We start from the raw sequence: 16,056 nt of genomic DNA on the forward strand, positions 1-16,056 counted from the left end.
TCATGGTCTTCCTCTGATTCTTAGATGTTATCCTGTGACCAAAGACAAGCTGTACTGCCTGTGACCTGGTGGGTCCCCTTCCATTACCTTAACCTGGGACAGCGGTGCTCTGTCTCCAGAGAATAGGCATTTCTCTGGAAGATCAATGCTGTGATGTGCCTGAATAGTGAGAGAGACCATTCTGTGTCCAGTGCTTTTAATCTTTTGCTTGTTGTCATTTTATTTTTAAAGGCTTGAGTTGTCCGTTGAAAGCATCTTCCGAGACTGGCTTGAGAGTTCCGGGATACCACAGGTGAGCTCCACATAACTGACTCTTCAGGGGAGGCAGTGGAGAAGGGAAGCCTGCCACTTATTGTATCAATCATGACAATGATTTACTTATATATTTATAAATATAAAAGTAATCATCTTTCTGAGTTGGGGTAGCCCTAAGTTAGGAGATGATGGTGTCCCGCCCCTTCTCAGCCTGCTGTCAGGCCTCTGCTTCAAGTGACCTGCTGTATGAGGACATGCTGCTCATCTCTGAACTGTGCGTAGATGAGCTCTTGCGAAGCGTGGTGTATATTTTGGGTGGCGTCACCAGGCCTCAGTTTGGTGCCGCCGGTGGGTTTGCAGCTGGCCTCCAGCTCTGTTCTTTGGCTGCAGCCAGACAGTGACCTGGCTGCCTGCAGCTTCCCTCTGACCTCTCGAGGTTTCTCCATCATTTGTTGGTGTGGCTGCCCCTCGACTTCTGCTTCCCTGCCTCAGGCTGGCGTCTCACCTGAATGAGCCGTCTAGATTCATTTCTGCCTTAAGGACCAGGACCTGTCCCTACTGGAGGTTTTGCTCTCTCCCTCCCTTTCAGCCCCTGGGCAGTTCTGAGGGAGAGACAGCCCCCAGCCAGCCTGGGAATCGCCTGGCCGGGAGCCTCCTCTCCCTCACGCTCCCCGGGCCTGTGCTTCCCGGAACCTAGAGGGCAGCCCTGACCTCTCAGCAGTGCGAGTGCTGTCCCTCGCTAGAGCCTGGGCCCTGGGAAGTTCCAGGATGGCATCCTGAATGGGGCTGCCCAAAGGACGCTGCAGCCCCGCCTCTAAGAGTGGACTCCCACGGTGGTGAGAAACCTCCCTGGACCCAGGCGCAGCCCGTTAGCCTGCTCGTTTCTGATTTCATGGCTGGTTATACGAGCTTCCCCTTGGGAGTGTCTAAATGTCAATGAATGTCTGTGAACCATGAAATTAAGGAACAGGAGGGGCTGTTCTCCATTACCTTTTCTTCCCTCTCCTCACATCTTTGTCCTGTTTTACCACACGGGACAATGTCGGCCACCAGCCACCATGAGCTCATTCCTAAGAAGGACGCGTTGCCTTCAGTTCAGGAATGTGTGTCACCTGTTCAAAGTTATTCATTTGGTCCAGTCTTTCTTGGGGGAAAAAAAAAAGAATAAAAGCCTGAGTCCTGAGAAGGCGAAACAGAGCAGGGGTAGGTAAGGCAGCAGCTGGTCCTGAGAGGCAGTGCTGTCAGCTCATGTGTCTTAGAATGAGCTCCTGTGATTTCTAAGATGGTGGCTCCCAAACCAGGGTGCATGCTGAGTACAAAACTCTCAGGGAACAAGGTTTAGGGTCTGTCTGAGCCCAAATAGCCAAGCCTTGCCCTTGTTTTAGATGGGGACGGAGGCATCCCCATCTGCCTCGTGCTCCTAGGACAGGCTGTTGCAAAGTTCCCGGACATTCTTAGGGTGGCCTGGAAGCTGGGAAGAGTTGGGAGCGCAGAGAACAGAATCCTGAATTTCCTGGCGCCAAAACAAACAACAGGGCCGCTGTGTTCAGCCATTAGCCCCAAGGGAAGAGAACAGAAAAAGTCCTTAATCAGTGCCCAGAAGCAGGCGCACCCCATTCAGGCTGTAGCACTGGGGCTGACCCCCTCATTCCCAGGAGGCTCGTAATTTCCCCTGAAGAGGCCCAGGCTTTGCCACCAGCAGGAGGCTTTGGCTTTTCGTTAACAGGGGGAGGGGTACGTGGAAGGGAGAGATTTGCCTCTGAGCCGTGTTTCTTCCAAAGGTCTACTTGCATTAGTGACAGCTTATAGTGTAGACAAGAATCTCTGCTATAAACTGACGAAGCCTGCTGTCAAAACAGAGCCAGGTGCAACGAGGCCAACCCTGCCATAAATTGTCTTTAAGACCCAACTGGTATTTCCTTGGGTGCTTAACTGTTCGGTAAAAACAACAGCCCCAGACAGAAAAGACCCTGATTTAGTGCATATCTTTCTATTGGTGAATGATCAGATGGCATCTTTTCATCCCCTTACCCATTTTCTGCTGTTATTTATATGGTCAATGATGATTTACCTGCTCGCAGCCTTTTCACGCTCCTTGAGAGTTCCTTCTCGTTTCCACTTCAGTGAAAGGCTCTGCGAGGGCCGGGACCCTCTGGTTGCAGGAGTCTGGCAGTGAATGGGACACCTTGTTCTTTGTCTCCATCATTATAATATAAAGTTACTAGTGTGCTTGGCCTGGAATGACAACTAGAGCACTGAAATCGCTCCGATGCTCTTTGTTCTTGTTAAAAATTTCTGTCCACCAGCAATTGAAGTCTTTCATGACAAAAGAGTCACGTTCTACTGGTGAAGTTTTCATTCCGCAGGTTACAGAGGCTTTTTGTCTTCTCTCAGGAAGGCTTGCCTTGTGGTTGGCCTCGATTTTCCTTTTTGGCCACATTGAATGGAAATCATTAAAAAAAAAATGTGGAAATAGCTTCAGCAGCAATAAAAGTAAGCATGAGCCCCAAAGAAGTAAAAGAAATGAGATCCAAACCTCTTTAAAGAACACCCAACCCTGTAACCTTTGGCCTTGCAAACAGATTTAAATTTGATTGTACCACCAGTATTATAGATCATTTCATGACTATTTTTCTGATGATATAAGTATTACATATAGTTTTTGGAATATGAAAACGTTTGTAATAAAATAAAAATGATCCAGAGATAATTTTTTAAATAAATCCTTTCAGTCATTTTTCTGTATGAATATATAGTTTACCCTTTTCTTTGTCTCCCTTTCTAAAAATAATAATAGTATGTTCTCTATAGCAAGTTCCAGCAATAGCAAAATATAAAACATCAAAGCCCTTGTCCCCTTCGATCTTACCCCCCAGAGATAATCCATGCCTGATAACAGTTTGGTGTCCTTCCCTCTACACATCTTCCGTGCTGTACAGCATGTAGGTGCATATTCTTTTAAAACAAAATTGGAATTTTTATTATCTAAACTTAAAGTCTTTGTTTAAAAATATATCTTAAGCAAGTGGTGCTGGGGAATCTGGACAGATAAATGCAAAAAAAAATGAAATTGGAACATTTTCTTACACCATGTACAACAATAAACTCAAAATGGATTAAAGATTTAAATGTAAGACCTGAAACCATACAACTCCTAGAAGAAAATATAGGCAGTAAACTCTGGCATTGCTCTTAGCAATATCTTATTGGATATATATCTCTTTAGGCAAGGGCAACAAAAGAAAAATTAAACAAATGGCACTACGTCAAACTAAAAGAGTTTTTCAACAGCAAAGAAACCATCAACAAAACAAAAATACAACTTACTGAATGGGAGAAGATATTCGCCAATGATATAGCCACTAAGGGGTTAATATCTAAAATATATAAGGAATTCATATAGCGGAGAGGACCTGAATAGACACTTCTCCAAAGAGGACATACAGATGGCCAATAGACAGATGAAAAGATGCTCAATGTCAGGAATCATCAGGGAAATGCAAATTAAAACCACAATGAGAATATCACCTCCCACCTGTCATTAATAAATCAACAAATGACAAGTGTTCCCAAGGATGTGGAGAAAAGGGAACCCTCATGCACTGTTGGTGGGGTTGTAAATTAGTACAGCCACTATGGAAAATAGTATGGAGGTTCCTCAAAAAATTAAAAATAAAGCTTCCATATGATCCAGCAATTCTTCTGGATATTTATCCCAAGAAAACATAAACTATTTTCAAAGATACCTACATGTTCATGCAGCATTATTTATAATAGCCAAGATATGGAAGCAACCTAAGTATGCATCAATAGATCAATGGGTAAAGAAGATTTGGTACATATATACAATGGAATATTACTGAGCCATAAAAAAGAATGAAATCTTACCATTTGCAACAACATGGATGGACCTAGAGTATATTATGCAAAGTGAAATAAGTCAGTCTGAGAAAGACAAATACCATTATTTCATTCATATGCAAAATCTAAAACAATTAAACAAATGAATAAACAAAACAGAACAGAAACAGACTCATAGATATAGAGAACAAGCTGATGGTTGCCAAAGGGGGGAGAGGTTGTGAGGGGATGGGAATAAAAAAAATAGTCCACGGTTTACTTTTTTTTTTACCAGCTGTGTTACCTCCAGCAAATTAAAACAAAAATAAACAAAAACAACAAAAAAACACAACTAGTAGACTTTTAAAAATCACAAAAAAATAATGAATTCCCTATACTTGTGTTGTCATAATTATTTTACCAAAAAACATGAATTGTATTCCATTGTGCTCTAAATTACGATGGTTTTTGTATTTGCCTGGTTACCCAAAATGCTAACTAGATGAAGAATGAACATTATCTGTAGCACCTTGCCAATTTTAGAAGTGGGCAATTATAAATCACTATATTTAGTCTGTATGAAACGAGAGGAATCTTACATTTAATATTCTGTAGTAAATACTCACCCACGAAGGCATACACTAAAAGAACATTAGGAGGTTGAACATTCACTGTGCTGCATGGGGCTTCGCTGTGTGACTTCCACTGTGGTCAATGGGTGTTTGCTAACCAGGTCCCTGAGTTTCACTGACCCTGGTATGTGCTCCTGAGGGCCAGACAAAACCGAAACCATTCAGGAACTTCTTAAGATTTCAGAGTTAGAGCTCGTCTTCAAAAAATAAATGAAAGCAAAACACAAAGTTAAAAAAAAAAAAAGGCAGTTTCCCTTATCCCTTGAAATAATTCAAGGACAATAATTTTTAGCAGCAATATTTTTTACCAGCTGTATTTTAAAACATAGCTTTCTAATGAATAGTACCATAACACCATAATTTGATTTACTCAGACCTGACTCCTGCCACTGTTGGAATAGTAAACATTATTTCTAAGAAAGTTGCCCATTCTGCTAATTTGACAGTTCTATAAATAGATTTTTATTTCTTTTCATCTCTACCCAAAGGTCTCTACCACCCCAGCCCATATGTACATATATTCCAATCTTCTTTTAAAACTTTTATATGCAAATACATTAGAAATAACTTTTTCCCATCCAGCCTTTCTTCTGTACTTCCTTATTTTCATTGTTACAGAACTCTCTGACTCCTTCCTTTCTTTAATTTCCTGCCTACATTGCCAAATCCTGATATCCTTATGTACATATTTGTTAATTTTCTTCCTTTCCTAGACCTCCCCCATATTTTCATTATATTTTGCTTGGACTAGTCCAGTAGCTAATTGGTATTTTAGCCATCAAGCTGTCCCCCTTTTCATCATCATTCACATCAATGTAAGTGAATCTTCCCCAAACACAGCTCAGATCCATCCTCATCAGAAACCTTTTCCCCATTAGCAATGCATTTTGAACCAAATCTTTGGCCTGCTGTTTCAGGCTATCGGCAGAACTGCCCTAAGCTGCCTTTATAAACTTTGTTTGCTACCGCTCCTTGGCATATGCCCAACCGAACATACCAGTCTCCAAACATTTGTGAGCTTTACCACCAGCCTTCCTTTGTGCGTGCTCTTTTCTCTCCTTGGAATGCTTTCCTTTCTCTGGATTTAGCAAGTATCATACCTTGTCTTATATTGTTGCTGTTTGTATGTGTCGCATACCTCCCCTCCCCCATCAGGGAAATAAGGGTTTGTCTGACCTGCTGTGGTGTACATGGTAGATGCTCAGGAGCTCACTGTCCAATACGGTGGCCACTAGCCACACATGGTTATTAAGCACTTGAAAAATAATCTAGTGCACCTGGGGAGCTGAATTTTTAATTTGATCTAAATTTAAATTTAAAATCTAATAATCCAGTTATTGTTTGGATAAACTTAGTTATGCGAATGAACCCACCTTTCCAATTGTAAATTTTATAAAATCAATATATAGATCAAGCATTTCTGATTAAAATTTAGCATCTAAATTGAGCTAGATTGTGAAAATACATCAGATTTAAAGGATTTAGTACAAAAAAAGAAGGTAATATAGCTCATTAATCATATTTTAAATATTGCTTACATGCTGAAACGATAATATTTTGGATACATTATAACCCAATATATAACCAATAAAATATATTATTAAAATTAATTTTAGCTGGTATGTCTTACTTTTTTAACATGGCAGCTAATTAAAATTTTTAAATGACAAATGTGGCTTCCATGTACTCCTAATGCATGGTGCTGCTCTAAAGCTATTAGTTGATTTAAATTCTGAGTGCATAATGCCTTAAAATCCCCCACCTAATAGGCATCATTGAAATCATCTGTATTTTTGTCAAACGTATAGATAAAGACAGAGCTGGCCAATCCACAGAAGCCCTTCAGTCTGCTGTGACAGCAGATGATAGTAATCCATGGATGGGAGAACGTGTTCACAGAAGGTACTCGGAAGGGTACAAACGAATTACCAGCCTCACTTCGGCTCTTAATTTCAACTCCCAGGCGACCTGTTTCCCAAGGTACTAACAAGTAGCACACTGATGCCGTGACTCTCCCAGCCCTTCCGTGGCTCCTTCTACTCGGGGAGAAATGCTCAGCAGCCATTAAATGGCAAAATCATGAGTAGCAGTGGCAGTGACAATAACTGAGAAGATGGGTAGCAGCCAGTCACATACAGTGTCCTGGAAATAGGCAGGAATCAACTCAAGCTCCCAGACTTGCTCCTGAATCCCAGAATTCAGAACAGCAGATTATTGTGTCATCTTGGAAAATGCCACTTCTTTCCAAGCCAGCACTTGCCAGTTGCCAAAGGCCATACAAGCACATGATGGAAAACTTTTAAGTCTCGCAGGAAAAAGGCTGTAGTCACAAAATTGAGGAAACTTGATAAGATATGATGTCAGGGATTTTCTCTCAATTGGAACTCTTAGCACCAAAAAAACCAGGTGGTTTATTAGGGGAATAACTAGTAGACTTCTTTTAGCATATATTATTTAATATTACCAACATAATTCTAAGGCCCATTAGGATACTCAGTCTCAGTAGTGTCTATACGAATTCTACATGTAATGGTCACTCAAGAAAACAAAGACTAGTTATTTTGCAAATTCCAGAGAAATTATAGTTTTCAAATTATATGTACTATGAGCTCCTTGGTTCTTTTATATCAATCAAAGCAGTTGCCATAATGTGCTATGCCTTGAGGCTCCTAAAAATTTTGCTGTCATTTTGGTCCGTGGTTGGACTCCTATTTTCTAAGTGACTGAACATTTTGTCAAGGATCCTCAGAGGTACACTGACTAGGTTCTCTGGCCTTCCTGAGAGGAGGACCTGCAATGTCGATGAGTCACCAAAGCGCCTGGCCCTTCCCACAGACTCCTCAAAGTGATAACTGCCTGGCAGTCATAAGAGACAAGGCCTGTCCTCCCAGAGAGAAATCGGTAACTGCAGGTCTGTGCTGGGCATTGTGTATTACTGGGGGCATCTTGTTTGACACTTATAGTGGCCTCTTCACAGCATAGGGCACCACGATGAAACAGGAGACATTTTCCTTTGGTGCCCAAGTGAAAACTCTGTGTTCTTTCTTCTTTTCTCTCCTTTCCAAAACCTGATTTCCAGAAAGAATTTGAATCTCATTCACAGTAGTCTAAGATGAGACTCCAACTGAATAATGAGGATGAAAAGTGTTTCTTCTCCCTTGAAAATTTTCTTTGTAACTGTAGAGAGAAATCCAGTATTTGCTTGGTTGTTCTGCCTTTTGGAACCAAAAGGAAAAGGAAGCAGGAGTCACTCGCTTTGAAGAGTTCATTTGGCTCAGTCCAGTTGATAGAAATAGTTGGTAGTGGCCTGTGCACACGTGGGTTTTGATAAAGAGACAAGGCTGAATACTTTCCAGAAGCATAGCTTTGCAGGCTTGGGTTAGAGGCCTTGGGGCCACCTAGTCCAGTTATGCTAAGTCCTGGAAGCTCTTTAAAACTGCACATCCTGGACTCAGCTTACACCTGCTGAGTGAGGACCTCCATAAGTAGGGCCAGGACTGATATTCTGTCAAAGGAAGTTTCCTTCTTTTCTGGGTACAATCTGAACTCTTAGAGTCCTTTAATTTTACATTCTTCCTGAGAAATCCAAATATTTGGCTTTCTGGTTTAGTTTCTAGGTTCCACCAATATGCCAAGCGTTTGGCCTGGGCAATGAGTGGGCATAAAAAGTGCTGCCCATGAGCTCATGGGCTGTGGGGGCGTCCACAAACCAACCTCTGTTCATGGTGCGCACGAGGGGCCTCTGCCTGGAGTTGGGACCTGGGAGGAAGCGTAGAGGTCGACTTCCCACATTTGCTGTGCTTGGCGAGCCAGAGACTGAGTGCATTTGAAGACAACATGCTTGTAGGCTGCATGAGTGGGGACTCGGTCACAAGTCAGCCAGCTCATTATGCAGGGGAGCCGGTGTGATTGTCCTCAAGATGCAAAGTCTGGTGGGCCACGTTTAGACATACGGTGTTATTCATTTTTCAGGTTCGCACATCCTGTGCGCCCACAGAGAGAATCACTTGAGTAAGAACACTAGCTCTCATAAAGAGTGATACCATTTAATAGGCTCTTGTTGAAACGGTGCTTTATTTATTTTGTAGAGAGAGATCTTCAAAAAGAAGGAGCAATGTGCCCTCAAAGAATTAGGGCACGGATAGTTTCAGATTGTAAACCTTTATGTCAATAGAAAAACATCTGCTTCTACTTTTTAAGAAGAGCTTCACCTATTCCACCTTTTACTAGGCTGACGACATACTCTCCTGGGTGTCTCTTCCTCAAAGGCAGATTGCTCTCTATCTGCGTTATGCTCTTGCCACGCCTGGGGGACACCCTGAGCCCCAGCAGTGCAGTGCGTCTTGCACATGAGCACAAATGCCACGGCACAGTTACTGCATCTGCTGATGTTCAGGTCTGCACTCCAGGCTCTGGGCAGCGAGTGACTCAGACCGCTCCAAGGGTCTTCCACCACATCCTCCGCCAGAGCCCCTGATGACAAGGAGAGCTGTCCAGACACTTGGCTGCTTCTAGAACATGGGCTTCTTTTTTTGTGGAGAGCCATTATGTCATACAAATAGGCATATAGCGTGTCTATTATCTGCCTGGTATATATTTCTTGGACATGGCCTGTATTGCTTAATGGTTAAATATTGGTCTTTTCTGGTGTTGAACAACTTCCGGTCTGCTTTAGGTAGAAGCAAGTCTTGGAGAAGAGCTCGTCTTTTCAGCCGTGGTGGGAACAGCACCCCAGGAGAGGTGGGCTGATCTTCCCAACCTCGTTGCCTTAGTTAGTGGCAGAGCTAGGCTCTGATCCAGGACTCCCGGTCCTCAGCACATCCAACTAAGGCATTTTGTGTTTTAAATAGGGTTGTTTTTCAGCCATATCAGCTTGGTCTCATCCTTGCCTCAGTTTTTATAAGACCTATGAAGAGATAGATAATAAATGAATACAGCAGAGAGCCCTGAGCAGTGATGATTTTTAACATAATCAGTAACTGCTCTTTTTCCTGAAACTGTTCTTTAATGGACAAAAATGTGCTTTGTGCATGCAGTAATGTGAACCTCACTTTCCAGGGCTTTTCATGAGTATGTGTCATGGGTATGCATACCCCTCTTCCACTTAGATATTTCTAAATGGTCACCCTGTGTATCTGACTGAATATTTTGCATGGGAAATACTGGACTTTATTGCATCAAAGAGCTGGTAAACATACCAGCTAGTGTGAATGAAAGTGAGTGTATGTTGAGATTAGTGTAGGTCTTTTCCTTTAGAAAGATGCAACGGTTCCTCTCTTGAGGTGAAAACTAAATTAGATAATAAATACCAGGTCACCAAAACAACAAAGGAGAAAAAGCAATTGGTCGAACCCAAAAGTGTCCATGTGCCTTCTAAAGCATGTAAGGGATGTTTTCCATATCCCCTTTATTGCTTTCAAAAGCAAACTCCAACTAGAGCCCCTGGCTTTTGACCTCATTTTGTCCCCTCTGCTGACCCACAGCAGGAGAGTGTCAGGGGCACGGTGCAGTGTTGGCCAGCCAGCAAGTGTATCACAGGTCAGGGTAAAAGTCAGTGACTGTCAAATTGCCCAAGTCCAAATGTGAGTTTAAAAAGGGCAGCACTGGGCTGGCCGAGTGGCTCAGTAGGTTAAGAGTTGGCTTAAGAGCACGAGCTCTGAGCAACACCGCCGGTTCGATTCCCACATGGGCCAGTGATGCTGTGCCCAAGCTGAGCTGTCACTGAGCTGCCAACAGGTGGCCGGATGGCTCAGCTGGTGTAACAACAAGATTCCTGTTCAATGGCAGGCTATGCCCACCTGCAACTAAGACAGAACTCAGCACCTTGAGCTGAGCTGCCACCCGGATGGCTCAGTGGATAGAGCGTGTGCTCTTAACAACAAGGCTGCCGGGTTTGACTCCCACATGGGATGATAGCTACACCCACTGCAAATAAGATTGAACACAGCACCTTGAGCTTAGAGGCCACGAGCTGCCGTTGGGAAGTCAGATGGTGACTGACGCCCTCCACAACGAAGATTGAAGAACAACAACTTGGCTGGTCCCCTTCCCCAATTCCCTAACACTGTTCCCCTCCCCCAAGTCCCCAATAAAAAATCTTAAAAATAAAAAAAAAGGAGGGGGCAGCATTCATGTAACAAGCGTATCTATATGGCAGATTTTCAGTTTTTGGCATTTGGTAATGAGTGTGTTCAGCTCATTCAGTAGAAGATCCCATCTTTCCAGGTCTGTCCTCCGGTGTGGGCTGGTAGGAGCTCAGTCTTTTCTGCTTCTCATCCAGTTATAACCAACACCATCACACTCATGGGGGCCCAGACAATGTGATACAGAAAATGCAGGGTTGCATGATTTTGAGGTTAATAAGCAAGAGTGGAGGCTGGATGGAGGAGGAGAATCCATTGCATTCTACCCACTTTGCTGTTTTCACAGAGCAGAGTGCAGTGAAGTGTTGCTCTGTGGGTTTAATCCTGTACTGAATGAAGGAATAAAGTAGATGCAGCTTTGGAGGCAGTCCCACACCAAGCTGTGTGACCATGGGTGAGCCACCGGCCTTCTCTGAGTCCTCACGTCTTCTTTGGGGAGACAGGGAGCTGGCCAGGGTGAAGGCCAGACCTGCTTTGCACCTCATGTCACTACGTGCTGAGCCTGGTACCTTGCTGAGGCCTGAGCGGCAGGTGTGCTGGTTGCCTCTGAAAGGAGGAAGGTCGGGATGTACTTTTCCTCTAAGTGTCTTCTTTTTCACCCTGGGAACCTGTTGAATTGTCCTCAGACTGAAAACTTGCCCTTAGCTTGGAATGACACTGGGAGAGTTTTCATATGTTTCATCCTGAGTTGTATTTTATAAATGTACACTAACAAGAAACCCCTATTGGTGCATTTCTTTTCTCTCCCACTGGAAAAATTGCTATTTGAAAGAATATTGGGAGAAATCTTAAGTAATAATTAATCTGCTAGAGCATTGAGAAATAGACTCGCTAAGGGCCGGCCGAGTGGCGTGTTGGTTAAGAGCTGACTTGGGACTCCAGCTCTGTGCAGCAGGGCCCCGGTTCGGATCCCAAATGAGGGCCAGTGACACTGCACCCTCTACAGCTAAGATGGTGAACAACAGCTCAACCTGGAGCTGGGATGCCGTGAGTCACCGATGATAGCATAGGCTGCAGCCCCTGCTGCAGTGGGCTGCCATAAGCTACCGTGTGTAGCTGGCAGCCAGTGTGAGCAGCCGGCAGCCTGTGTGAGCTGCCAAGAGCCCCTGTGAGCGGCCGTCCTGAGGCCGGCGACCCATCTGCCTCGCCCAGGAAGAGCGCAATGATGGTGCCAACTTGGGCCAGTGAAGCAACGTCCTCCACAACTAGATTGAAGAACAAAAGGACAGCAACTTGTCTGTTCCCCTTCCCCAGATTCCCCAGCGCTATTCCCCTCCCCCAATTGCGCAATAAAAAATCTTTAAAAAAAAAAAGAAAGAAAGAAAAATAGGCTCGCTTGTAATTTAAATCGGTTGTTCATAGATATTAATCTGTTTGACCAGCAGGAAATGAAAACACTTTTTCCAGGGTTGTTAATGTCTTGAAATTCCTGCAAATCAATAAGCATTGCAGGTGACTTTTACTTTGGACAGTGGCAACCGTTACTTCTAGGATACATTTGGAGACATAAAAATAAGTCAGTACTCATTTATGTCTGTTGCCTAAATGACCTTGGGGAAGAAGTCCGGTGAGGCCTAGGTTGCCTTTTGAAGGAGGGGAAAACATTGGGGCCAAATTGCTCCAGAAAGAGAACCTCATTTTTTATGCTGCTTTATATTTAAATCATTAGAGTATTTGCCACTTTAAAAAGTAAAAATAAGCAGAGCCGGTAATGAAATGTTTATGAGAAATTGCTACAGTGGTCACAGCACAGCTTGCTGCAGACTGGTGCCGTGTTCCTTATACTGAGAAAGTAGGACCTATTCGGGGGGTGAGGTATAACAAGAAATGATCAAATCCAGATGCTTCCCTAAAATTATATTTTCAGTGCATTTATATGTCTGTTACAAAGTGTGCTACATGCTAAAAATATTTTCCTTTGTAGGTCGAGGGAAATTTCAAACCACAGTGAGGGCTACATAGATCAGATGGTTTTTCTTAAGAGCGTTAAGGGCATCCTGGTTGTTATTATCCCTGACTTTCCAATATGACATTATTTATGCCAAAAAGCTTCACAATTCAATTCTTCTTTAATTTCAGCAACTTTATTGGCATGAAAATGTATGGAAGGGAGGCCAGAGTCAATACATCATAATTGGGGACTAAGACTCCAGGGCTACAAGTGATAATGGGATTGGACTGGAGAGAGCGCTGCTTCCCAGTGGCATATTTCCTTGGTGAGGAATCACCTTTCCTGTCCGCAGCCTTTTCTCCAAGTGTTCCATCTCCTTTTCTCTCTGTGCTCTCTTTCTTTTTCCTCACTTGTGCATGCTGTCACTTGTCACTATTCTGTGGGGCCAAGCAAACATATGTTCTCTTTACGACTCTTCTCTGTTGTATTTATTACGAAGTGGACTTCTGAGTTCCCAGTAGGTTTCTCCTCTTCAAATTGTATTTGTTCATCACTGTCATTGAGTCTGTAATTGAAGGATGTCTGCCTGGGTTTGGTATAAATGCTTCTAGTGAATTAAGCTGTAAATGGGTCAATCCAAGAATGTATAGGTTGTATAACTCTATTAAACTATATTTTTATTGAATTCTTCCCTCTCCCCCTTTCCCCTTAATATGCTGGGTAAGCTATTTTACACATAGAACATTCAGAATAAAAAATAAAAAAAGGCTATCATTTTACTGAGTAGAGTCTATACTAAGTGCCTTAAATGTAATAGCTATTTACTTCTCCTTGTCACAGCTCTGTAAGACAGGCATTATCATTATACCCATTTTATAGATGAGAAAACTGAAAATAAAATCCGTCTAACTTAAAAGCCCAAGTTCTTAATTATTGCATTGGTTTTAAATGCATGTAGCTACTATTACGATTTTAGATGTTTTTGCACCTAGCACCCGGTCATGCTGGTACCTTCAGAGAACAATGTAGAAATGTCAAATTTCATTTTATAACAACAGTGGGCTTATTGTTTTGAGTGAATGGGACCAGAAAGGGAATGATCTCCTCTAGACTAAGACAGATGAGAAAGAAAACTTGCTTCCTCGTGTCCACCAGTCCTCTGGGAAAGGCCGGACACTTCTTTGCAGTGGCTCAATCGTGCTATATCTCTGCAGGCTCCATCCAGTGGCATTGTGTCTGTGTGGTGGTCAGGTGAGGCTTTTTATTATGATGTCACAACTCAGTTATTTGAGACTTTTGGAAGTTTACTTAGGTTCAAAATACCAGACAGGCTTTGGTTTTGGAAGGGAGTGAGCATTTTACTGGTCTACATTGTGCCTCTGGCTTCAAGTGCCATCTCGTTTCATCCTCGACACAGCTCTGTGAGACAGAGAGCATTATCTCCATTTCACAGGCTTGGAGAGGTTGTGTGACATGCCCGAGGTCACTCAGCTTTTGGGTGGCAAGGTCGGAGGGTGCTTAGGTCTGAGTTCTCACCACTTGTGGCTTTCTACAGAGACAGCTCAGCCACATTCATAGGACAGCACTTAAGAACAACAACGGCATATTTGGTTGTATAGTAGCATAAGTTCCAATGCCCTTGAACCTCAGAGAGCAAGGTGGTGAAATCAGAAATGCTCAAATAGCAGGCAAAACTAAAACAGACCAAATGTTTACACTATAAATTGAAATTGATAATTATAAAAACAGAAAGGACCAGAAGACTGTTAGTTTTAAGAGAGCCTAATATACCTAATAGTGATGTGAATATAAATTAACTGGGTGGATTCTTAAATTCTGCATATTAGGAGGTGTTTATAATGGGTCTAATAAAGCTCTAATGTTCTTTGTGGTTCTTTTCCATCTCTCACACTACTGAGCACAAAAGCTGTGTTGTGTGCAGAATGGCTGGGTTTATCCGTAGTAGAAAGAAGTTATGTTTGGTATCTAAAGAACAATAAGAGTTTGCTGCTTGGCTGATCAATGCTGGATCAAGTTCGCATTCCCAGCTCCTACTCTCCCACCTACATATGCGGGGGTGGAAGCAGAGCAATGGGAGGGAGAGAGAGAGAGAGCTGTGAGCTCAGGCTGTCCTAATATGGACACAGCTGGGCCTGGGTAGCATTAAACATGGATTTAATCCACTGCTGGAGGAAGTGTCCTACAAAAGGTAAAGAGATTAGCAGCCAATCAATTCTGGCCCTTCCCATTGTTTTCCTGGAACATCTCTTATATGGATCTAAATGTTTGGTGAACAAATATCCTGGAAAATAAGCTTTCTCATATATTATTTATATTTGGGACAGCCACCCACCCCCAATTGTGATGGATCTTACTTTCGTTATTTGGAGTGTGTGTGTGTGTGTGTGTGTGTGTGTGTGTGTGTGTGTGTGTGTGATCTTACTTCTGAATAGAGGTACGATGATTCAGGCCCATTCCTCTTATTTATTTCAAATTGTGACTTCAGTGGGTACCTTTGGGAGGCCAGATGACAGGCAACCCAGTATAAGTGCCAAAGTGTTTAAAAAATAGAATGCAGGAAGAAGAAAAATAAACATGCTGGGAGTCGCAGACTCCTGGTGCCTAGCCTCCTGGAGGCATGGTGGAGCACAGGCTCTCCAAATGCAAACTCCCAGACACCACACCCATGCCATCTTGGAGAATAACCCAAGGGACCTAGACACAAGTGTCTGCTTTTCAAGTTTGTGAAATGTCAACATATATGTTTGTGCTTTTGATTAGCAAGCAACATCTTTGTAAGGCATTTCCATAGTACTTTCCCTATAGCATCAGTATATTGTGTCTTTTCTAAACAAGGAAGCCCATTTGGTTAGAGCACGGGTGCCCAAGACTCAAAGGAAGATCTGCTTAGGTTGCTTCCTGTTTGGAACAGCAGCTTTTGCACACAGCCAAGCCTCTTTTGCATTGGTGCACACTGTCCCCTAATCCTAGCCATCAGTCTTCCAAATGCAAACTGTTTGTTTCCATGGTATGGGTGGCAGCCACTGACATAATTAGAACATTGTCTATAGGGGATCAGTGGGCAAAACCACCTGATGTCTACAACCTTTCAGGTCAGCACCAAATTAAGGTTCCTTGAAGAACAGGATCTATGCTCTTTTCATTTAGGATTCAGAATCCCATTTACCATGAACCTGGAAAAAACTAAAAACTCAAATATTCATTCTTACCTTCTTTCTGGGTAGTGATGAGCACTTCCACTTCTTTTTAGTTCTTTTTTGTGTGTATGTGCTTA

General features: G+C 42.9%; 1 protein-coding gene across 22 annotated transcripts in view; it reads left to right on the plus strand.

Annotated features, from left to right (window-relative positions):
- Positions 1-16,056, plus strand: part of AOPEP (aminopeptidase O (putative)) — a 433,403-nt gene that overhangs the window by 285,980 nt on the left and 131,367 nt on the right. For 21 of the 22 annotated variants that reach the window (XR_002126899.1, XR_002126900.1, XR_002126898.1 and 18 more), the window contains one exon: positions 232-292. Coding sequence is in view for 11 of the 22 variants with exons in the window: in XM_019668789.1 (XP_019524334.1) it covers positions 232-292 (61 nt within the window). In the remaining 11 variants the exon portion in view is untranslated. Of the gene's footprint in view, positions 1-231; positions 293-12,949; positions 13,554-16,056 lie in introns of those variants that run through there. The other variant, XM_019668796.1, reaches the window with a different exon arrangement.

The sequence above is a fragment of the Hipposideros armiger genome, unplaced genomic scaffold, assembly GCF_001890085.2.
Source record: "Hipposideros armiger isolate ML-2016 unplaced genomic scaffold, ASM189008v1 scaffold_539, whole genome shotgun sequence".
NCBI lineage: Eukaryota > Metazoa > Chordata > Mammalia > Chiroptera > Hipposideridae > Hipposideros > Hipposideros armiger.